The sequence below is a fragment of the Helicoverpa zea genome, chromosome 31 (assembly GCF_022581195.2).
Source record: "Helicoverpa zea isolate HzStark_Cry1AcR chromosome 31, ilHelZeax1.1, whole genome shotgun sequence".
NCBI lineage: Eukaryota > Metazoa > Arthropoda > Insecta > Lepidoptera > Noctuidae > Helicoverpa > Helicoverpa zea.
The window spans coordinates 8,513,998-8,539,630 of NC_061482.1; the positions used below are offsets into that span (position 1 = coordinate 8,513,998).

General features: G+C 35.3%; 1 protein-coding gene across 5 annotated transcripts; it reads left to right on the forward strand.

The window, feature by feature from the left end:
• The first annotated feature begins 693 nt into the window (after positions 1-693).
• LOC124644770 (probable cytochrome P450 305a1) lies at positions 694-25,413 on the forward strand. Of its 5 annotated transcripts, none has more exons than XM_047184303.1 (10): positions 694-735; positions 1,174-1,269; positions 1,760-1,978; positions 20,951-21,208; positions 21,397-21,615; positions 21,855-22,036; positions 22,166-22,265; positions 22,564-22,741; positions 24,527-24,786; positions 25,144-25,413. In XM_047184303.1, the coding sequence occupies exons 4-10, from the start codon at positions 20,998-21,000 to the stop codon at positions 25,320-25,322; spliced, it is 1,329 nt and encodes a 442-aa protein (XP_047040259.1). In that variant the 5' UTR covers positions 694-735; positions 1,174-1,269; positions 1,760-1,978; positions 20,951-20,997; the 3' UTR covers positions 25,323-25,413. The 5 variants fall into 5 exon arrangements, with proteins under 5 accessions (XP_047040259.1, XP_047040258.1, XP_047040260.1 ...); XM_047184302.1 differs by having other exon boundaries at positions 1,760-1,800; XM_047184304.1 differs by having other exon boundaries at positions 1,875-1,978.
• Positions 25,414-25,633: the final 220 nt, after the last annotated feature.

Sequence of the window (25,633 nt, forward strand, 5' to 3'; positions counted from 1 at the left end):
TTTGCCTTTTTATCTTCACATGATGCTTCTACGGCGACCACGGGCACGGCAGTGCTTCCGCACAGACGAGCAAATCGGAATGCAAGTTGCAATATTTGCTTCAGAACTTAGTTACCGAATATAGGTTTCGAATTGTATAAATATTTTTTTCTTAGCACTAAAATTGTTTTGTACAATCGATTAATACATAATTAGCTCCATTTGCATTATATAACTTTCTCATGAATAGCTTGAAAACGATTTTAAATTATTGTATTTTTTTTTAAGAGAGTATCTACTTATGGCGTTTCTTGCGGATTCTTCTTCATAAGACCGAATCTTTGGCACCCTGCAACTAGTCTGTCGTGAAAGAACTTTCATAGGGCTATTTGAAATAATAAATAATTACTTTGCCTGTGTTTTTTTTTTAAAGGTATCACCCTACTGAAATGACTCCTCCCATTTGGTTGATGTTGTTGAAGTTATTAGTATCAGTAAAGTTAATGTGATAGTTAGTTCTATGACGAAGGAATTATTTATACTCGGTTATTTTTATGCACCCAGTAAGACTCGTACGTACTTCTAACTAGAATACAATATCGATATTTGTTGAATCCGGTAGCGGTACAACCCTAGTAATGGCAGCCATTTTAGTTTCTGCAGGTATCACGTTTTTTTCATAGACATTTCCTGTCCCTATAGTTATATGTCAATGGTTGGCGCGGGAGCCCCTTGAAAAAATATTGTTTTCGAATGGTAAGTATTCTTAAATAAAACTACACTATATAATGACAAAACATACTTTTTTATTATTTTAAGCTTGTTAGAAATTCAAATAAACCCATGTGATACAGTAGCGTCATGGGCGTGTCTTCTGGTCTCCGTCGTAACATGCATGACTCTACTATTTAAAACTTCAGACATCTCATCAACAGACAACATAATCGGTTTGCAAAATCTGTTTGCCATGAATATTCATGTTCAAATTTCAAACTGACTTTTGTTTTTATAAAATGGATGTTTATGATGGCTAAGTGAAAATGAACCTAAGTAGTGCTATGATAAAAGAGGGGTGTTATGAACTAATAGAATGCAAGGCTCAGGAAGCAGTGTTCAATTCAAATAAATTGGTGTTACTAAGAGTGATAAGTTGAGATTTCATCCTATTTAATATAATTTTGTTTGATTTTGCAGATGCCTGTGGACCCTACATCTTTTGTGTCTCTATGTAAATATCTTCATTGTTACCGTGGAACATATGAATGCAATCTGGACAGTGATCAATTGAAGGTAGGTAGCACCTATTTTCATTAAATATTAATATTGCAACTGGATATTGTGATGTAAATTAGAACTCTATCATTATGGCAATTTAAAGGCATGTCTAGACAGACTGCATTTTTGTGGCAAATGTGGATGCTACACAGTGGCTGACAACATTCCCAACAATACCAGACGATGCAGTATTGCAGTGTTGTATTGGCAACATTAGCCAAATATTTTCATATATGGCCGATGTGATTTAACAAATAATATTAGCATCAGCTACCCAATTACAGAATACAGCCCTATTGCAATACATGGCTCAGTCATAGATTGCTATGATGTCAGTGTGCACTAAATAATAATTTATAAGCCTTAACATAAAACTGAGACATAAAGTCTACATTTTTATATTTGTAGTCCATAATGCCTTACATAATGGTGTATGAATGTAGGATACTAGTATTATCCAATTTATAGACATGCCACATTATTACAAATTTTTTATTTGTTTCAGGTGTGGTCATTTGGCATAGAAAATGGCTGAAGAAATCTTAGGTTTGATGTCATATATGAGTGAAAATTATATACACATGACAATTCATTCTACCTCATTTTTGTTTATTGTACAGTGTTGACATTGTTGATGAACCAAATAAGAAAAATAATGTAGAATGAAAGCTACATTCTCTTGTATTGTGCCCCTAGTTTCAAGAAAAGTGGCTCGCACCTTTTGGTTGGTAGTTCCTTTTATTCTGGTAACTCGTTGGAATAGGTTTACTAACTCTAACTAAATTTTGTGATTTGATCAAAAGTTTTGCATGGATTTATTTTGCATGTTGTACTTCAAATTATGACTTGTCACATGTCATGTGTTGTTTGTAATAGAAAGAATGCTTGAGAATCTCCTCACTGTCTCTCCCTGATAAGTAATATCAAAACAAACTCATAAATTGTGGTTAATTTTCAAGTTCTCAGATATAATAAATATGAGTCGGCAGGTCATTCTGATGGTGTGGCATGGGTATAGCTTACAGGCTCCGCTAAAATGCAGTGTCATGAAAATGTTGTAGATTTCTGTCTTGGATTGGTGGCTTATGATTATTTTGAAATTTTTGTTGATGTCGCTGATGGCAGTAGTAATCTAGATGTGTTATTGTGGATTTCTAATCTATTCACTGTAAAAGTGCATTGTTTTCTGTTATTTTTTCATTTCTGTTGTTTGTTCATTCTGTTGGGCTTGCGAAATGTCATCATTAATGTTGGTTTTTGAGCTTCTTTTCTAACTCTATGTATTTTTCTAATATGCAAGTAAGTCATTGCATGTTGTATTAACAGATAAATATTGATCAATCTCTAATATGATATAGTTTTCCAATATTTCATATGAAGTTTCTGTCTGCTCAATACTAAAAAAGACTATGCCTAAGATTTGGGCAATTGAAGCGAAAAGGCAAATCCACCTGATGTGATAGCATGTTTTTCATAGAACATTCACAGCATTTTTTTTAAATCACAATTCTTATTTAAACTAATTATTGCACTAATTAATTGTTTGCTTTAAAAACAACATTGTACAAGAGTGGTTATGTTTGTTTTAATAAATTAAGCAAATAAAAACCCATAACCTTTTTATTAATGTCCAGGCTCCAAGGTTTACAAAAAAAATGTATCTAATTTTATTGTAGTACTTACTTGACTATTTATTTTGAAACTATATATTAGCTTGAATACGTCATTTCATCATTTTCTTTGTTATTTTATTATGATTTTATTGTTATTTTATTTATGATCCTTCCAATATAAAAAATTAAGTAGTAAAAACGTTGAAAAATAAATGAGTAATGAAATAAGATATCTCTTAACACACACGTATCCATAAAATACACAAATATTTATGTACTAGCTTCTGCCCGCGACTTCGTACGCGGATCCTGTCCCTTATGCCAGCGACTACGGGGTCAGCAAAATCAAAGATCTGAATAGTCGCAATAGACGTGACCATAGGGATAAAAGTAGTGATTCTAATTAGTCCGCATTTAAGTTGTGTGTGGCAAAAATATTACACGTATTATTATATACGTAAAAAAACATTAAATAGATGACAAAGTCGTGGTGACTTAGTGGAATTCGTGGTGGTTTAGTGGGTAGAGAACCAATCTCTCAAGTATGAGCGTGCGTCTTTGATGCCAGGTCTGGCAAGTGCCTGCCAATGCAACTTTTCTAAGTTCGTATGTACTTTCTACGTATATTTTGGATACCAATGACCGTTATTTGTGTTAAAGTTTCAATTATTACTACTTGTCGGCCTACTGGCCTATTAACCAATTTAAAAAAAATTTGGAGTACTTAAAAAGAAGCATATATAAAAATGTGTTGTCTGTGATGTGTCATGTCATTGTGCTTTCATGAAAATGTATTTATAATTTTCTCCTAAATAAATATTATTGTGGATTCTATTGTGTGTTACTCTCTGAGGTGGGAAGAAGCTCCCACCAATAGGTTATGGCCCAGACGACGTTTACATCGAAAATTGAGAATTTGAATGGTACAAATTATGAAACCTGGAAGGTTCAAGTGCAGGCGTTGCTCACGAGAAATCAGGTATGGAAATACGTAAATGAAACTATACCTAAGCCGGACTCAGCAGTGGAGTCGTGCGCATGGTCTGATAAAGACGATATGGCAAAGGCTGATTTGATAATGGCAATGTGTCCAAGTGAGCTTAAACACATAAGAGGGTGTGAAACGTCGCACGAGATATGGAGAAAATTGGAGAAAACGTATGCATCTAAAGGTCCCGTAAGAAAGGCAAGTCTGTTAAAGAAGTTAACGTTGAGCCGCATGAAGGAAGGAGATGACGTACAGAGTCACCTGAATAATTTCTTCGAAGCTGCGAATATGTTAAGTGATATGGGTGTAGAAATACACGAAGACTTGATGTCTATCTTATTACTGTATAGCTTGCCAGAGAGTTACGAAAATTTTAGATGTTCTATGGAGAGCAGAGACGAACTACCAAACATAGAGGTACTAAAGATTAAGATCTTGGAGAAGGCAAATAGCTCGACTTGTACTGAAATGAAAAGTATTGAAGGAGCCATGTATGCGAAGAATAAAGGATTTAAAAAGAACTCGAACCGTAAAGAACAAAATACAAAGAGTAAATTTATATACAAATGTTATAAGTGTCATGAAGTTGGACATAAATATTCAGAATGTAAAATGAATCAAAAGAATGATGACGCGAGATGTGCAACAGAATACAACAAGGAGGACAGTATTTTTGATATTCTTTTTAATTATACGAACTTTTCTAATAATTTACAAATTAAAAAGAATGACTGGATCCTTGATAGTGGCTGTACATCGCATTTATGTAACGATTTATATAAATTTACAGATAATTTTTGTATTTTACAGGATAAACTGAACTTAGCATCAAATCTGTCGACGGATGTAAAGGGCAAAGGTGACGTAAGGTTGTCAGCATCAGGCAGGAGGCTTACTTTGAAGAATACCCTGTATGTACCAGATCTTCGTAGTAATTTATTATCTGTAGCGAGGATTGCAGACAATGGGTATGAAGTACAATTTCATAAAGATAGGGCCTGTATTAATTCGTCAAACGGAAATACTGTAATGACAGCCGAACGTGTAGGAAATCTTTACGTTTTTAAGAGATTGGATGAACAAGCATATTTTATTGCTGATCCAATCGACATAGTAGAGTGGCATAGTCGCATAGGTCACTTAAATGGTAAAGATCTCTTAAAGTTGTTGAACCATTGCGGATATAATACTAGGGACGCAGATTTACGTAAAATATCGAATTGTGATGTTTGTGCTAAGGGAAAAATGAGTTCGTTACCTTTTTCGAGATCGGGAGGTCCATGTAATGAATTATTACGTATTGTTCATTCCGATATAGTAGGTCCTTTAAAAACACAGTCAATTGGCGGAGCGAAATATTTTGTAACTTTTATTGACGACAGTACCCGTTGGTGTGAAGTATATTTACTTGGAAAGAAGAGTGCAGTGTTTAGCGCATTTAAGCTATACAAAAGTCATGCTGAAAGACTCACAGGAAAGAAAATTAAATTCCTTCAATCTGACAACGGCGGTGAATACTGCAGTCGTGAATTTGATGAATTTTTAAATCAAGAAGGCATTCAAAGAAGGCTGAGTATTTCGCGATCACCTCAAATGAACGGAGTCAGTGAACGAATGAACAGAACTTTACTTGAAATGGCTAGATGCATGTTATTATCTTCTGGTTTGTCCGTAGGATTTTGGGCGGATGCTGTTTTGACTGCGTGCTACATACGCAATCGTTGTCCAACGAGTAGTCTAAATGGTGGTATTCCATTTGAAAAATGGACTGGAACTAAAGTCGACTTATCCAACATAAGAAGTTTTGGAGCAAAAGCCTATATTTTAGACAAGACACTAACGAAAGACAAATTCGATGCTCGTGCTAAGGAGGGAGTTTTTGTCGGGTATCCGAGATGTACGAAAGGATACCGAATTTGGATACCAGGTGAACATAAAGTCGTTGAAGCTCGTGATGTTAAATTTGTTCCCAAAGAGGAACCAAAACAGTTTCATCAGAAGGTTGAACTGGAAGTTGAAGATACACATTCAAATGCGAAAAGTCCAGTTACTACTGAATTCTATACTTATTTACCTGCCACGCATGAGACATTGACAGGCGCTGGTGATCAATCCAATGAAAGAATTCATACGGATGTTGTACGTTGTGCCCCTGAGATTGATTGTCACGGCAATGGAGATAGTTGTCCTGGTGATGTACATTCAGAGGTCGAGCCAGCTAATGAGGGAAATAATACGCAACAAGTTATCCTGAAAAGAGCCGCTGGAAGACCGAAACTTGTAAAAGGAGAACGTGGTCGCCCAAGAAAAGTATATAATATGGTAGAAGTTCAAGAACAAGAAACTGAACAGCATGAAGAAATGCACCCGGACTCAGTGGAACCTGTAGAAGGTATACAGGGTGATATTAATCAAAATGTAGATGATGAAGAGTTTTTCTCAGCGATGGCTGAAATATCACTTGAACAGGCTTTATCAAGCGATGAGAGTGAAAAATGGCAAGAAGCAATTTTATCTGAGATCAAAAGTTTAGTGAAGAACGAAACCTGGGATATTGTTAAGAAACCAAAAGATCGAGAGATTGTGGGCTGTCGCTATATCTTGACAACTAAACTGAATGTCGATATGACAACAAAGAAGAAAGCTCGTCTAGTAGCAAGGGGTTATAGTCAACGTTATGGTGTAGATTATCACCAAACTTATGCCCCAGTAGCGAGACTTGAAACTATCAGACTTTTAATGGCACTAGCGGTAGAATTGAATTTAGAAGTCCATCAACTAGATATCAATACTGCTTATTTAAACGGCAAAATCGACGAAAAGGTGTATATGCAGATACCAAAGATGTTAGAAGAAAACCTTCATACGCTGATCCAGAGAGAGGGAGAGGGCTCAGAAATTGGAAAGCGTGCTAATAAAATGTTAGTGGATCTTCAAGCTGGAGGAGATGCCTGTCTCTTAAAGCGTTCATTGTATGGTTTAAAGCAAGCGGGACGACAGTGGTGTATTAGATTAGATGAAACACTTCGTCGAATGAATCTGAAACCAAGCAAAAATGAACCGTGTCTATATTATCAGCGGAGGAAGGATGGAACAGTTTTGATAGTTGTTATATATGTTGATGACATTTTAGTTGCTTGTGATGATCTTACTTTGATACAAGAATTTAAGAAGAAATTAGCTGATGATTTTGAGTTAAAGGATTTTGGACCAGCCAAATATTGTTTGGGTATAGAGATAGTGAAGGAAAACGGTGTAATAAGTCTATCACAGCGTAAATATATCCAAGACACATTAAAGAAGTTTGGAATGACGGACTGCAAAACCGTATCGACACCTTTTGAGGTGGGACTAAATTTTGCAGCTCCAAAGCGTCACGAAGAATACAAGGAAAAGGAACCGTGGCCATATCGCGAACTTTTAGGAACATTGATGTATTTGAGTGTTGCCACAAGGCCTGACATTGCTAATACAGTTTCAAAGTTAGCTCAATTTGCAACTTGTCCAAATCATACTCATTGGATTTCCGCTAAACGAGTTCTTCGATATCTAAAGAAGACTATTGACTACCGATTAACATTTAGAAAAACAGGAAAGTCGTTAACGGGTTACTCAGACGCTGATTGGGGTAACTCATTAATTGATCGGAAATCATACTTTGGTTACGCTTTTATATTAGGAGGAGCTACAATTTCATGGCGATCGCAAAAGCAAAGATCAGTGGCTACATCCTCAACCGAGGCTGAGTATATAAGTCTTAGCGAAGCTATGAAAGAGGTTCTTTACCTCAGTAGTTTGTTGAAAGAAATAGGTCTGTTAAACTTATCAAAAACTACGATGTATGCTGACAACCAGGGGGCGATATATATTGCAAACGATACCGGCTACCATGCCCGTAGCAAACATATAGATATAAGGTATCATTTTATTAGGGATGTATTGAAGGGTGATGTTGTAGAGTTGAAGCATCTGCCGACAGATTTGATGTTAGCCGATGTATTAACTAAAGCTTTACCCGCGATTAAACACTATAAGTGTACTTCAGGCTTGGGGCTAGTATAGTAAAATTGAGGGGGCGTGTTAAAGTTTCAATTATTACTACTTGTCGGCCTACTGGCCTATTAACCAATTTGAATTTGGAGTACTTAAAAAGAAGCATATATAAAAATGTGTTGTCTGTGATGTGTCATGTCATTGTGCTTTCATGAAAATGTATTTATAATTTTCTCCTAAATAAATATTATTGTGGATTCTATTGTGTGTTACTCTCTGAGGTGGGAAGAAGCTCCCACCAATAATTTGGAGGGGATGTTAAACTGTAGGTTCCGACTGTCATTGAAAATTCTTGGCAGTCGTTATGGGTAGTCAGAAGCCAGTAAGTCTTACCAAGGGGTGTTGGGTTGAGCGGGTAACCGGGTTGTGGAGGTCAGATAGGCAGTCGCTCCTTGTAAAACACTGGTACTCAGTTGCATCGTGACCGAAAGTCGACCCTAACATAATTGGGACAAAGGCTCTTGAGATAATAACGACAATAATAATGAGATATAGGCACCGCAATACATCTGAGGCTGATGACGGGGAGTAGCGACCCCGTGGGGCTATATATACTGAGTTCTCCAGGGAGTGTATACTGTCCCCCATCTCCGGCCGGTCTGAGTGAACCATGACGGGGGTAGGTCTCACGCCTCTGGCTTGGCTTGGCCGTCCAGAGTGGAGTTGCTAGAGCAGGATTAGTAGCCCTGCTCGGAGGGTAGGTGCCTCAAGGTAAGCACAGGGAGCGCGTAATCTGCGTTTAAAGTCCGCCGAGGTATCCTCACCCTTCAGCCGCTGATGCCCCTGTTGCCCTCTTGTTGCTATTCAGTGACTGGTTCCCGGGGGCCCAGTAAGTGAGGCGGCGAGTCTCCACCTGCCGTTTTTACATGTACCTAATACATTGTCATCCACTAACATCCGATCACTATAGCCCAAGTAGTTTTCCTCCATAGTTAGCAATAGTTTAGCACAGAACTGGGGATTTTTTTTAATTTTAACGACGTCCACCGGGGATTGTCCTTGGGTTCATTTCTATAGTGTATAAAGGGATGATCGTCGGTTTTGTGTCACCATTTCATTAAAGTTGTCTCAAAAGGGCTTCAGCGTGTTGGCTTCGGCCCCACGTTTGCCTCCCAAAAAATCGGAACTCTGTAGTCCCGAGGTCTGGAAGAGACATACAAAATAATAATGAGATATAACGCAACAAAGTTAGAGAGTGGGGGCTCGTGACGCCACGTCTAGGTATGTAAAATTTGTACTAAGCAGTGACTTAACACGAAATTCAAGCGTTGTTGTATCTTCGTTATTATTTGTTTGTGAGAGAGAGAAAAGAAAAATACTTGTCTATTATTTTAGGGTTATCTAAAAGACGGACTTTTTTTACGGATTACTTTTTTTGATTCACCATACCTATTTCATAACATTCATTTCTATACATTTCAAGTGTAGTATTGCTCTTGAAGTTCCACATCAGGTGTTCCAGTTCATCGATGTTACGTTGTATACGTCAACAGAGAGTGGTTATCAGATTGAACAACTATATGCTATAGTCTAGCTGGGCCCCTGGAGTTCCACATCAGGTGTTTTAGATCTTCAATTTGTATAAGTCAATAGAAAGTGCTTATCAAATTGAACAACTTTTGCTAAAAAGTCATACTTGTATATGGTACAGAGAAGCTGGGCTCTTGGGGTTCCACATCAGGTGTTCCAGATCTTAAAATTTATTATCTCAGCTGAAAATGCTCATCAAATGGAACAATTTTTGCCACGGCACCATATTTGTATCTCTTATAGTTTTATTGGTCTGTTGGAGTTCTGCATCAGGTCTTCAAGTTTCGAAGATAAATTATAGCCTATATGTTGACCAGGCCTAATACTGATACAACAAAGAAAAAATCATTGAAATCCGTTCAGTAGTTCGGAAGATTAGCGTGTACAAACAAACAGACATACAGACATACAGACATACAGACAGAATTTTTTTTTTGGATTTGTGTTCCATTACTGTTTCTAAACCCCACCCAATTATTATTTTTTTAATATATTCAATGTACAGACACACTTTTTTTACAGATTTATTATATGTATAGATTTGTATAATTACGTACCTACATATTTTGCAAATTAGATAATAAATGGATTATGATGATGGTTCTGCTAACCATTTTTCGAAGATAAACTTCCTAACTGCAGTTTTAAAACATTGCCTATCTGGTGGACTTCCGATCTTTTCACAAAAAAGACAATGTAAAACGAAGGCAGAATAGTGTCAGCGATATGGGAAGGGCACTAATCATATACATATTGCCAGTTAAAAAGAACATTGCTGAGGTGGAACTGTATTGAAATTGATGAGATAGGTACACACACATGAGGAGAGTTGAAGAGTCTTGACGAGAGTTTTAATAGTGATAGGTAGTTTGCTTTGTCGTGGTGGCCTAGTGGGTAAAGGACCAATCTCTCAAGTATGAGGGCGCGGGTTCGATCCCAGGTCAGGCAAGTACCAATGCAACTTTTCTAAGTCTGTATGTACTTTCTAAGTATATTTTAGACACCATTGGCTGTGTTTCGGATGGCACGTTAAACTGTAGGTCCCGACTGTCATTGAACATCCTTGGCAGTCGTTACGGGTAGTCAGAAGCCAGTAAGTCTGACACCAGTCTAACCAAGGGGTATCGGGTTGCCCGGGTAACTGGGTTGAGGAGGTCAGATAGGCAGTCGCTTCTTGTAAAGCACTGGTACTCAGCTGAATCCGGTTAGACTGGAAGCCGACTCCAACATGATTGGGAAAAAGGCTCGGAGGATGATGAGGTAGTTTGCTTTAAAATAATGCTTGTTTGTTTCCTAGTTGTGATCTACTTAGAACAGTCGTTTTAGGTTTTATTTGTGCATAAAACACCTTTATTACGGCGTAGTCATAAAAAATCAACGTAGGTTAAAAAAACCCGAAAACAATCATCATCATCATCTCAGCCATAGGACGTCCACTGCTGAACATAGGCCGAAAACAATATTTCGCCAAAAATGCCTCTCGGCTTATTTATTGCTCAGAAGTCAATAGAGATTAGATGGGAATTGTTTGCTTTCAGTGTTTTTAAAAGTTGGTTTTTGTTTGGTTTCTTGTCTGTAAAATATTTAGCTTTTCACTATCTTGGTCCTTAATCGTGTATTGTCATCGTCATTTGCCTACACCCGCAATAGCTGTCATTAGAAAACCGGGCTAAATATTGACATGGCTTCTACTATATTATTATTTAATCTTAACTGTTCAATTTTCCGTCTAATATGTATACGATTTATATTATTTCCATACCTTGGTTACGCAAATAAATAAAAATAAGTATTTTTATTGACATTGGCATTAACACATTGACATTGTTTAATTTTAGACAGTGTCTAAGGAGTGCAACAAACTATTACCCTAATATTAATGTTTGTGTTAAGTTTTTTTTTCATACGAATGACAACCCAACTAGCAAAATTCTCCTATAGCAATTGACTAATAAGATTACACGTCTTATAGAAATCTAGTAGACGCATTAACTTAGGTCACTGATCCTGCTAAAGCATCTTCTAAGATGATTGCAAAGTGTGACTTTTGATCCGATAATCGCATTTAGTAAGATTGTTTTATCTTGTTAACGTCTTATTTCATTCTTCTCTAAGACATGCACTTCCTATAAATGCCACAGATAAAGCTGCTAGAGGTAAAGATATTATAGAACAATTTTATCTTAGTCGTGACCCTTAACGGACTTTTAGCAGCAAGCTAGCATAGCCTCTGATTTTTATAAGTAAGGAACCTTGAAACTTAAATATGGTGGCGTAGGTATGTCATGTAGGCGTCTTAACTTAGATTAAAAAGTCATATAAAGGTTCTGATAAATGCAATGTAATGGGATGTGTTTCAACCCTATGTCGGACAGGTATTTATTAATTTATTACTGAATTAACAAATAATGAAAATGTTAAATTTTGAAGGCGTATGAAGATATGTTTATTATCGTCTAAAATTTCATCAATAAAATTATTTTCGCAAGTTGTGTAGGCACTCTTTACGAAACCGGCACACGGCAAATGTTACATAATGACAAACATTATTATAATGTGACTTTACTTATTTTTTGAAAATAAAAGAGGATTCAATGTCATGCACAAGGTTAGTACAATGAATTAACGAAAAAAGAACGAATGATCGACGGAATGAATCTACTAATGATATTACGCTGATCACTGTAGGACCAATTACTCTAATAGCGGCACGCGCCAGATCATAAGAGGACCAATCGCTCTTTTTGGATGCATTTACCGGATTTTTATAGGAAAAATATATTTTGTTAAAGCACTTGATAAGGTAATTATAAAATGAAATAGCACTTTACCGGATTATAACAAAGCGACTATATGGCGAAATAGTCCAATAAACTGCGCCCAAATGCGGCTATATTATCGTTTACAGGATTTCTATAGGATTAAAAAATACGTGCTCCTAGGATAATTACAGGGCTACATTTTGCTACTTGGGAAAATTATGTTTGTTGTGTACTATGGACTTAGAACATTTTATTTGTATATCGTCAATAGTTTTTCAGCCAAATAATGATATTTTTATCAGTCTCTGAGACCACTAACACTTACGTACTTGTGAAAAAAAAATGCCTATGATACTCTCAGATAACGTGATTTTTTAAAAGGTACAGACCCTTTTTAAAAAATCGCGTTAAGTAAGTCACCATTCACAAACTGCCTCTGTGTATAATACCTATTGGTAGGTGCTTATAGATTTCGTTGTACCGCTGGTGGTAAGCTTAGAGCAGATATTGCCGCCAATTTGGTCAATCAGAGGTGGGAGTAAATCGGACTGTGACCATGTATTTTTGTCACAGCTGGTTAGTTTTCAAACTTCAGTACCAATTCACCTCTGGCTGATATAGGCATACTTGTTTTCAATATAGTTAACCATAAGAACGGTTGCTCAGCCATATACTGGGTGCCCAATGGGATAGTTCAATTTTCAACAACAATAAAAAACAAGTCACCTTTCTACTGTGTGACTGACTGTCTTAGATGAAAAAAAAAAAAAAAAAATGAAAAATATTTATTAGAAGTAACAAAGTGTAATGTACAAGAATTGTGTTTGGAGCCTCCTTTTAGACAAACAATGCCTGTGTTAGGAGACTCCGCTCTTCCATATCATAGATAAGGTTACATCATGTTACTTAAAAAAAAAAAACAATAAAATAAGAATAAGTACATGCATGTTTTGAAGAAACTTGATGTATTGTTTTGGTTTGTATGTACGGTATGTGTGTGAAATGTAGTGTGGTTCAATATGATAAGATAAGATAATGTGTGGTGTGACGAGTGGAGTGTTGTGATGTGGTGTGGTGTTATGTAGTGTGAAGAGTGGTGTGGTGTTATGTGGTGTGACGAGTGGAGTGTTGTGATGTGGTGTGGTGTTATGTAGTGTGAGGAGTCGTGTGGTGTTATGTGGTGTGACGAGTGGAGTGTTGTGATGTGGTGTGGTGTTATGTAGTGTGAGGAGTGGTGTGGTGTTATGTGGTGTGACGAGTGGAGTGTTGTGATGTGGTGTGGTGTTATGTAGTGTGAGGAGTGGTGTGGTGTTATGTGGTGCGACGAGTGGAGTGTTGTGATGTGGTGAGGTGTTATGTAGTGTGAGGAGTGGTGTGGTGTTATGTGGTGTGAAGAGTGGTGTGGTTTGGAGTGGTGTAGAGAGTGATGTGGTATGGTGATTTGTATAGCTATAGCGTGTGGTTACATTACTCATGAAAAACCAGAAGAGCTTCCGTATCCTCGTAAGAGAGAGACTTAATCCAGTTCACTATCATTTTTTTACAGACATAATAGTTGTGATTGTGTATGTAGATTTTTTTATTAATCCTGTTATATAGCTGAGCTGAGAGATAGTAATATTGTCTACTACTAAATATGGTTTTACATTGGGGAACTATTGCAATTTTATCTTTTCTCCTTTTAGGTTTCGTGAGATGCTTCCGTTTCTGCTTATCCGTAGCCCAATATCTGCAATTTTGTTTGTAAGCGTAACCTTCCAAATGAAAATGGTCTTCATCACTATAAGAAATGTTGCTATGCCGATGTAACGTAATTTCCCACGTTTAAGCAGAAACGGAAGCATCTAAGACAGTCACACAGTAGAAAGGTGACTGTATAGTGCGCGGTAAGATAGCAGCAAACCTAATTGTAAGAGAGTAAGCATTTTTTCATCCACTTTTTTTTGTAAAAGCTTGGATTACTATTATCTTGTAAGGGAGGAAACACATTTTTCATTTTGATAGCTGCTTCAATTTATTGATAACTGTGACTCTACATGATCTACGCATGTTATTATTGTAGGTATATACCAATACATACAAACTGTAATGCCTATTATTTTTTAAAAGAGTAACCGTGGAGTTTTTTGCTCGTTCTTCTCCATATGAAGCTATTTTCGGAATGGGCAACTAGAATCAAACCTATTTATAATTTTTGACGTTCATAAGTGTTTGTAAAGGCTTAAATGAAAAAAATGATTTGACTTTGATCTCTTTTTGGGCGAAAAATAGTGGAACATTAAGTCGACCTCAAAAAATCGAAATGTCACTGAGACAAGAACAGCATTGGCCAAACCATTATTTGGCTATAAATCTATTGCACAATATCGGCTAATGTTACACAATATATAATAACGTTGTTAGTCTTGCTGCCTTTAATTATACAGATAATTTAAAATTCTTACTAACCAGTTATGATAAACAAATGAATAACTAGTAACTACCAAAAAAAAAAAAAACTAATCGGGGTTTGACCCGTTAAACTTCAATCAGGTATTAGAGTGACTTGTTTAATTACATGCATGTAAAAGGTTTTCATTTTGTCTTAATTCCAAGAATAAAAAATCATAGTTATTATTTGTTCATCGGGAAACATTATTCTGAGGTAATGAGTAATGATCAGTACCTACATATTTCATATCTCTTACATTTAGGTTGCAATGACATTTCACAAAGCCTCAAAACAATCCTTTGCAATTTTTCACTGAGAGACAAACTACCATCGACTACTATTTTTTATTCTAAAGATGAGTTCGACGACTAGTCTGGAATACAGTCGGAGTTTGACTGAGCTTAACAGTCGCTTATGAGACCAAGTAGGTAAAGCCATCGACCGTTTCACAGATAATTTGACAGAAAAATTATGAATTTCTGATTGACGACGGCGCTTGCTCAAACTTGCTTTGGTCAAACATTTTTGGTCAGGCTTCACATACATAGATTGAAGGTAGGCGTTTAACTATGCGCTGCCAGCTGACGTATTGGGGTTCTTCCCGTGTATATGTGTTTTTAATAGATTACATAGAGACCTCCAAAACGAAAAATAATATTATTTATTACTAGCTTTCGCCCGCGGTTTCACCCGCGTCCCGTAGCCGGAAGGTGACAAAAACTATCCTTAAACCTTCTCCCGGGTCTAAGTTACCTCCCCTCTAGTTTTCAGCCAAATCAGTCAAGCCGTTTTCATGTTATGTCGTGACAACGAAAAGCGGGTTTCATTTTCTATATTAATAGTATAAAGAGGAAAACTTTGTTTGTTTGTTTGGTTGTAATGAATAGGCTCAAAAACTACTGGACCGTTTTTAAAAATTCTTTCACCATTCGAAAGCTACATTATCCACGAGTAGCATAGGCTATATTTTATCCCGGTACGGGCAGTAGTTGCCACGGTACGCAGTAAAACCACGGGAAAACGGCTAGTTTGATTAATAAAAAAAAAAATCTATAATAGAAAAGTTTTCTAACTCAATCCAAGGATATTTCGAAAAAGAAAGGTAAAAATTACAAAATAATAATTACTCCCGCATGAAAAAAACAAGCATCATGCTTGTTAACATCTAGTTTGTACTGACACCTACCTATTAATGTTTCTGTAACTATCAGTCTGAGTTCTTAATTAAATGAGACTAGTAATAAATATAAAAGTTTGTACATCCCTACTAAGCCTAAATAAGTTAATAGAAATTATAATTAGTATTTACGTATAAACTATAATTAATGGTGAGCTAAGAACATCTGTTATACCTTTACAACTGAAGAAATATTATGAGTTTCAGTTACATATACAGGACAGATTGATAGGTACATGACCAAATAAAAATATTTTACAGAAAAAAAAACGACTTTTAAAAACACTAAAACGCAACATAAATCTGTTAGGGGCATCGGTCTAGAATTCGGTGACTGGAGTATAAGTTAATTCCCTATCATTGAATCGTTATTCCTCCACATATTCCCACTTAACTATGTAGAGAAATTGTACGCATGTTGGACTATAACTAACATAGTCTTGTTTTATTAATATCGGTTCCACTCTATGAAATGATTAATTAATTTAATGAATTCTAGTAGTAAAATATCACAACAACACACGCAAGTCAGTTGCTCACGCTAATTACGTTGTCTGAATGGCGCGATAGATAGTGAAGATGTTTTTTGTTCAGCATGCATGTAGGTACTGTGAGACGATGATGGTGGTGATGAGCTGGTGATGACGTTGTGGTGGTGTTGATAGTAATGTAGATTCTGGTTAAAGTGAGGCTAGTGAATATGATAATGATAAGGGTGATGATTACTATGGCGATGATGATGGTGATGATAACGAAATAAAGGCGACGATGTTAATAGAGATGGTGATGTTGATGAGGGTGATGATTATAAAGGTACGTCTTGAGTTCTTAGTGATAAAATCAATTTCATAGTGAGGGGAGATGTTCCTAAAACGGGTAAGCTAAGGGAGATGTTAAATAAAATAACCAAGAACATTACATACGACTTGTATTTGTGCTCATAGGGTGGTTTATATAATAAACTTTGGAAAAAATAAAACAGTCTTAGTAATCTTCTTCAATATTCGGAAAAAAAATAAACTCCTTCGAAATACCCGCTTTGCCCTCGGGGGGTCATCTTATTTTAATCAGTCTTCTTATTTTAATCTGTCTAAATCACCTTTTTTACTCAATTAAATGCTTTTCTTCTCTTTGCTGTTGGTTTTAGTAGTTGCCTCTTTTTTTCATTTCTTATTACGCTGTTCCTGTTTTACTGGCGTGCTTGTCAATACTTTAGCTCTCTGTGGCTTTTTTTGTCTTCGATTCCGTGGGATCAACTAAGGAAGTGACCCTATTTCTATTGGTGTTATATGATGATCCTCAGGTTGAAGGACTGTACTTTGTGATGGAGTCTTGCATGGTGTTATAAAATCCTTAAGAATTTGTGCTTCTGTCGTTATAGTCTTGCATGGTGTTAAAAGTTCTTCAATATACTGGCCTACTGGTGTTGGAGCATGAGGTGGACTATAGCTTCGTCAAGAGGTTGCGGCCCAATTTCATAACTTCCACATCCCACGAAGCATTTAAAGTTTTTCTTTTATATTTATTCACCATCTTGATTAAAAAACCAAAAAAATCTAATTAGGTATTTTTTACATTTTAGTCAGATACATAACGGCACTGGTCAGCTATACATACAAAAATTGTTCCCGGGCAAATCGGGTAGTCACCCGTTATGCCCCTACCCGTTTTGCCGAAAAGCACGTTTTAAATTACAACTACCTTAACCTTAAAATAGTAAATAAGGAGACCACTAAATATTCACAATTAATAAGCATATAACATGAAAAATTACAAAACTACGAAAACCATATCTTGCACCATATTTTTTTAAATTAAATTCAGCAAAAAACTTTTTTTTATAATAATCAGGGTGGTGATTACATTGGCGACGATGAGGGTGATGATTGCTATGGTGACGATGATGATTATACTGATGGTGATGATGAGGGTGATACACCTAATATGATGCAAAATTGTGATCTTGATGATGAAAATAAATATCTTTATTAAGTAAAACCTATCCAAACAATCGATATTCATTAGAAGAAATTGATTTACAACAAAATTGACTTGTACATCTACATGATAGTTTTAAAAGAATAGAGTACTGCAAAATATTATCATTCAGCAGCATTTTTGTTTCCTTTTTTTTATTCGTCTTTGCACGAAATCGTAATTGTACTCGTACGAAGCCGCCGGCAGAAGCTATTGACAAATGCATTTAAAATATTAAAAAATAGGTAGCTATTAATTGTCCCATTCTCGCGTAACGCTCCCTATGCTATGAATGGAATGAAATTGTGATCCCGCTTAAAGGACATAGTCTATCGTAAATCCTTCGAACGAAAATTGACACTCATCGACGGCGTTGTACAGTTGCGTTTCGGCTGCCGAGTAGGCCAGTGGATATTTATACCACGAGCGTTTTGTACATTGTGTTCACTAAAAATATAGATCATTCAAAATGATCCCCACGTTTTTACTACTGTTCTTGGTCACCCTGATTTTATATGCGTTTATATCCACCATAAAGCCAAAGAAGTTTCCGCCTGGTAAGTTTTGGTGTTGTTTTATTTTTCATTAACTAGTATGATGTTTTTATGTATTTTTTTATAATGGTCGTTCGGAATTTATAGCCGTAAAAAATATTATTTACATTTTTGTCGATTGCTTATTCATATACATGTTAACATCCAACATAAACATCTGTGAAACTACTTGTATGAGAACTGGATTTAGTAAATAGTTTAGTCAAGTTTAAACTTAATAAATGGTACATATAAAACCCCAATTTGAAATGGGGTGAAATCTATTAGCACAGACTCACTTATTAGTATTTTATTTCTAGATAGTATAGAATACCACAAGCTTGATAAAAAAATGGCATTTAGGTTTTGTTAATGGGTAAACTTGTAATGCTTCCAGTACAGAGAGGGAAATTAAATAAGGAATAACCTTGCAACATAGTTGAGAAACGAAAAGAAAAAAAGGATGATTTAAAAACCCCTGTATATTGTTAATTGTTGATTGTAATTGGCTAAAGTAATCAGTCTAATCTGTCAACAAAATGTTTTAAATTATAGCTGACGTTTTAGCCTCTGGGTGCGACAAACTAGAAGCAGTTAGTTTTTACTTGGTGTTATCACTAAGCATAGCTTTAACATCAGCTGAAGGTGCAGATCGCATTTTGAATGTTATCTCTTTATGAGTCACGCCTGTCTCTATTTCATTTGTAAAAATAATTTGACACTCTTTGTTAGAAGACCATATAAAAATAGTTATCTATTTTTGTATTGACTGTTTCACGATAACATACTTCTTTAGGTTTGAAGAGTATTCAGTCAGCAGAATGACTATATGCAACTTTTAAATAGTTCATGGTACATTTGCTCTTTTTAATCTTATTTTCACTTTAATCATTGAAATAAACCTTGTTTTCCTGCTGTATAACGTGTTACAAAAGTATCAAAAAACAAAAACATTTAATAAATTATATCCAAAAACATAGCCAACACATGCAAAATATCAAATGTATGTATGTATATTATATGCATGTTTATTGCCTAATTTTATATCCATGTCTATAAAAATGTACCTATCACTTATAGTTGTAACTTATAAGTCAAGAACGGGCACATCTATCCAAACCAAATGTTTAGCCTTTGTTCCTACTATTCTTGTGATGATCTTTGTGGGGTTTGCACAAAATCGGTCGAGCAGTTCTTTATTTTTACTTCCTACTAATAGGTACTTATTTTAAATGTACTTACCACCAAAAGGTACGCCTTAGGTGGTTAAATTCACCGTTGTACAATGTGTAATTGTACGTGTATTTAATAAATTAATATCATTCTAATATATAAAAAAATATTATAATTGTTACAAAAGAGTAGGCTATACAACCGGCATTCCATCATGTCTCTTGCCACTACATCTCTCCACGTTGTTTTGAAGTTAACTAACTACTAAAGTAGTTTTAACTAAACTACTAAACTAGTTGTGGGCTTATTTAAAATTATTATTTGTAATTGTGTGAATTAAAAATAATTATTTAAATTAGTACCTGTCGCCATATGAATAAAGTTATCATCGGACGTTTGATTGACACTAAACAATTCATAAACTCAGGTTTCTCATCAGTATTCAGCATGCAATCGCAATCAAACATCAGTAACTTGACGCTATCATTCATGGAAGGACACTATTAAATAGGCACGAGTAGGTATTGTGCATTTGTAACACTACCTTAATGTACCATTGTGATCCCGATGACGTTACACTTCCACTGGTTTCATTGTAATTTACTTAGAAATAACAGTATCTCATTGCGCTTTAATATTTTAACTAACAAATAAAAATATAAAGTTTGTTGGGTTTCTGTCCCAACATGACCATGTGATTCCGCATCTGTATAAAAGGCTGCCATAGAAACCAATTGTAAAATTTGTGTTCTTTGACTCTATCACTGACAGTTAGGTACCCATGCCATATATTTTACTTATAAATTACCACGGACGTATTAATGTGACTACGGTTCTGGTTCTGCTATGTTTGTTCTTATTATTTACAACACTTGTCACGCCTCGGTTGAAGTAGTCAGTCAATTGATCTCATTGATAGAAACTGGCACTGTTTGATGAGGCGTAAAAACAATTGTTGCTTTTATGTTATTGCCACAATGTTCAATAGTTTAAAGTAAACTGACATAAGTGAACATAAACCCAGGTAGTTAAATAATAGGAAAAAGTATACCTAACTTTTTATATTTACAAATACCCTTCTGTAAAATTACTTATTATTTACATTTTTCCGGTGTCCTTTAAGAAGTTGAAATTCTTTGAAGTTTCGTTATCCCCGGTAACTTGGTTGATATGGTTTCACTTTATCCAGTCTGTGTCAGGCTATATTTTATCCGGTTACGCGAAGAAAATCTCCCGAGATGAGTAATTAAATATTATCACGCGACGAAAATCAAAAGTAAAAGTGCCGTGCGGAACGACTTGTGTGTATAAATGAATGAATAATTTATCTTCGGCAAAAATATACTCACCATATGTATTTTTTTACGGAATCAATAACAATATGTTTGTATTCGACCCGCCTTAATAAACTAAAATATTATTATGAAATGCATTCGGAATTATGTACTTTGATTTTCAGGTCCAGCATGGTATCCATTCATTGGTAGCAGCGGAATTTTGCGAAGGATGTCAAAAACGTATGGATCTGAATGGAGAGCATGGTTAGAACTATCTAGACAGTACTCCACTAGTGTCTTGGGCATGAAGACGAGCACAGAACTGGTAATAGTTGTGTTTGGCGAGAAGAATGTTCGTCAAGTGTTTAATGACAAAGAGTTTGATGCTAGACCACATAATTTCTTTTCACAATTAAGATGCCTTGGAAATAAGAATATGGGTAAGATTAACTTAGAATTAACTTAGTGATGTTTGAGACGATAGTTCTTATTTTGTACAGTTTACACATACTTTATTTATTTATTATTCGGAGGACCAACAGCAGTAACATTTAATAATTATAAAACAATCCATGTAACGTATTCACATACGTACGTGTATGTTAATGTGTACGGTCAAATGTTCCAGGTATAACTTTTGCTAATGGTGAAATATGGAAGCAACACAGACAGTTTGCTGTGAAAAACTTGAAACACGTCGGTTATGGTAAAACAGTAATGGAAAGGGAAATACAAAATGAACTCTCTCGCATACTGAAATATATAGAAGAATATAATAGCAAACCAATAAATTTAGTTAATTTGCTCAGTGAATCTGTTGTAAATGTTTTATGGAAATATGTGGCAGGTAAGAAAAAAATAGTTTCGTTTATAATTTATTATCCTTATCCTCCCCAATTTCACACAACAACCATTTCACATTCTTTCTGAATTTGACTGAATATGTTGTCTATGTATGTACTGATTGCGAAAGTTTAAAATCCTTTAATAAACCTACAACAACAGTCTTGATTTGTATAGGTAATGTTACGGCTGACCGTTTATATATTTTGATCACTATTTAAATAAAATGTTAAAACTTTTCAGGGGAACGGATAGAAGAAGAAAAACTGAAGCGTTTATTAGATCTGTTTCGGCAACGAGGAAAAGTTTTTTCAGTTGCTGGAGGCATGTTAAATCAAATACCTTGGTGCAGATTTTTTGTACCTAAATTAAGTGGATATTCACTTATAATTAAGTTAAATCAAGATATCTCAGAGATTATTGAGGTAATCATATTATTATTTTTGATGGATAATTTATTATTCTTTCAACTATAGATAGTAAAATATTATTTTGTCTGACCTATGGGCCGCGTTTACTGTCTGGAAATTTCTTTTTTATCTCATCTTTTTCAGGAGGCTATTGAAAAACATAAAAATAATAAAGTGGAAGGCAAAGATTTTATTTATACGTTCTTGGATGAGATGAACGCAAATAAAAACCCGACCTTTACAGGCAAGTTACTTTGTCTTTAACTTTGATTTTGAAAAAATAGCGTCTTTTCGCCACAGACACCGGTGAATCAATTCCATTTAAAACGGATCTAAAGTTTCTGGGCTGTAGCCATTGCGCGACGAGCCAAATAACTCTATCTTTCAATTTTTTTACATCTCGCAGTTTAACTCATGTCCCGTTATCTTCTTATACCCGACCGTATGGGTCAAAATATAGCCTGCATATAATATGTATATGAACTTGTAGTTTGGGACACAATTTTTAACTGAAATAAATGATTTCATTTGTTTTTTTTCAGAGCAACAATTGAAAATAGTATGTTTGGATTTTCTTATTGCGGGTTCACAAACAAGTAGTAACGTTCTCGGTTTCGCTCTTCTCAGGGCCATAAAATCCCAGGAAATACAACAGAAGATTTTTGAAGAAATAGACACTGTTATAGGTGACAGGACACCTTGCTGGAGTGATAGTGAAAGGCAAGTGTTCTGAATCTGTACTACATCGGGAACCCAAAGTACCTAATCACATTAAATCCAATCACATACAATTTATGATATTCTATGGCGAATTGTAAAAAAAATAACCTGATCCATTCACTGGTTTAGCCACCGAAGTCATTTTTCGTTTCGAAGTTAGGAGTATATAATGTTGTGACCAGTTCACAGCTGCCAGTTTTCAAGGGAGAATTTCAGTTGTTTGTAATGACTGACTGTTATTGGCTATGTGCAAAGCGAGTAGTGGCGGACAGATAACGACCGCAGCTCACAACACGGCAGAAATTGGAAACAAATGCGGATGATCAGCTGTCAAATGTGTTGATTGCAGTACAAAATCAAAGCAAAGAAATGGGCCATGACTGTTGTTGAGTTGTTAACTGCAAAAATAATGGCCTCAATAGCAAATGTAAATTTTATATATTTGTACTAGAAGACATTTCTTTTTTGCAACTGGTAGGGACATATCTTCGAAGTATCTTCCTTTAGAATATTTATTTTGAACAAATTGCCGAATACTAGGTTTGCCCCACTGTTGTTCATTACTGGTCTTTGACAAGCTGGTGGTGTTGTTAACATAGGATATTAAAGCACTGACATGCTTGCACTTGCCGCTCTGATTATATAGACACAGTCACATTTTACATCAGTGAAGACACGAGCACCATTGATCTAGAAAAAATAATAAGAAAGCTTCTTATAAGCTTACAATTAGTAAATTGGAAATGACTTACATGTAATAGCATTCTGGCATCACATAAACGTTACTTACGTTTAAACTGGTTTTGTATGGTGTTTGTGTCACAGATGTCTGACGAATTACGTGGGCTCTTATTAAGTAGCTCTGGCCGTTATGTCGCAGTTCTTCCACATTTCTTACATGCTCGGTTAATACTAATTTATTGCCTTTTGTGTCAGTTTGTGGTTGGAAACTAATATTAGGTATGTGTAACAGTTTCAAACCCGGTTTTTATTATTATATTCATTTTACAGTAAAACTATAGAATAAATTGCACTTAAATAATGTCAACAATACTATTTTAATTTTTGGTTATATTTATATTTGCAAAGAAAATTATAATGTTTACATTGTTATTATTTGACAGCTTCTGCAAATGTTGTAAACGCTACACGTCGCCAATATCGCGTACATAGCCAATACGGTGTTCTAATTTTCCCACATTTTTATTCTATTTACTTTGTTTGAAAAATTCTTTTTTTTTACGTATTTTATTATTTTCTTTGTTTTTAACGACATATACATATATACCAATTATTTAATGTGATTAGGTACGACACACCCGATATAAGTAGATAGTGACTAAAAATAGGTATCCATTTAGGTCAGCAATAACTTTTCAGTGTATTTTTTTTATATCCAATGATTCTAACTGCTAATCCAAAGTTAGAAGCGCAGACGTAAACAACTTGAATTCGGGAAGTAGTAACCAACTTGACTCCTCTTCTGGACAGATGCCTCCCAAGCTGAATTTGCCTATCACCGCGCTGGGCACGCCTGTTGGTGAGCTCAGTGTGGAATATTTTTAGCATAATTACGTAACTTGAAAGTTAATATTATTTTTTGGTAATCTATTGTTAACGAAATTAAAAAAAAAAAACTTTTACATCATTTTTATATAAATTCTATTGGTAATCTGCAACGTGACTTGTACGTTCAACTAGTGTAAAGGCGCTCTATTGACAAATTACTGAATAATTAATCTTCTATTTCATCAGTATTTCATAAATAAACATAATCTGTTTCAGGCTTATTTACACGTCTGCGTTTCTTCAAGAAGTACAGAGATATTATCCAGTAGTTCCTATGGCTGGACCGAGATTGCTACAACAGGATACCTCGATAGATGGCTACCTAATACCGAAAGGTTCTACAGTACTCATGTCACTGGGAGATATTTATTTTGATCCTGAGTTGTGGGACGAACCGCATGAATTCAAACCTGAAAGGTTCATTGACGAGAGCGGAATGCTGAAAAATTCTGAACACATATACACTTTTGGCTTGGGTAGGTTTATAAATATTTAGTATTTACTTGTCTTTTTTTTATAAATTAGCTTTAAAGGTAATGCTGCATGAGTTAACATCAGCAGTTTGCGAATTAGAAAAATGAAATGCTACTATTTTATCACGAGTTATCTGACATAAATAGTTGATTTGTTGTAGAAAAATCATTTTGCATTGTTGGCTATCCTTCATATTCAAAAGATTCGGACGAAAAATTCTAGACAGAACGACCTATAAAAAGGGGACTGGTTGTCTGAACTACAAAAACTCTGACGTGTGCGATCTTATAGAGTTCCTATATCAATTTATATTTTGGGATCATAGTTTATTAATTTGTACCAATAATAAAATGTTTCAGGTCGTAGACGCTGCCCTGGGGACTCCTTAGCAAAGTCATTCATATTCATTACCTTCGTCGGTATACTTCAGAAATACAGGATTTACGTCAGCAACGGCACCGTTCCGTCGGATGTGCCGTTGATTGGTATATTGGCTACACCAAAACCTTACACAGCTGAGTTCATGTTAAGAAAATGAAAATACTTATTCATTTTTTATCAACTCAGCTTAAACTATGTTATTAATAATGGATATTTAATAAAGAATAATAAATAAATACCACTAATATTAGCTGTATAACTTAAATTATTCAAAAAGTAATAATTTAAAATAATAAGCTGGCAACCCCAAGAGAGAGCGGGGGTGAAGGGGCGCGGAGGCGGCCATTCGAAGAGGCATGGCGGTTGCGATATTGTTAAAATTGATTAAACTCGTATTATATATAATATATCATTGAATTCGTAAGTGTTTTTCTAATATTTCAGAAGTGACAAGTACACATCGCTCCA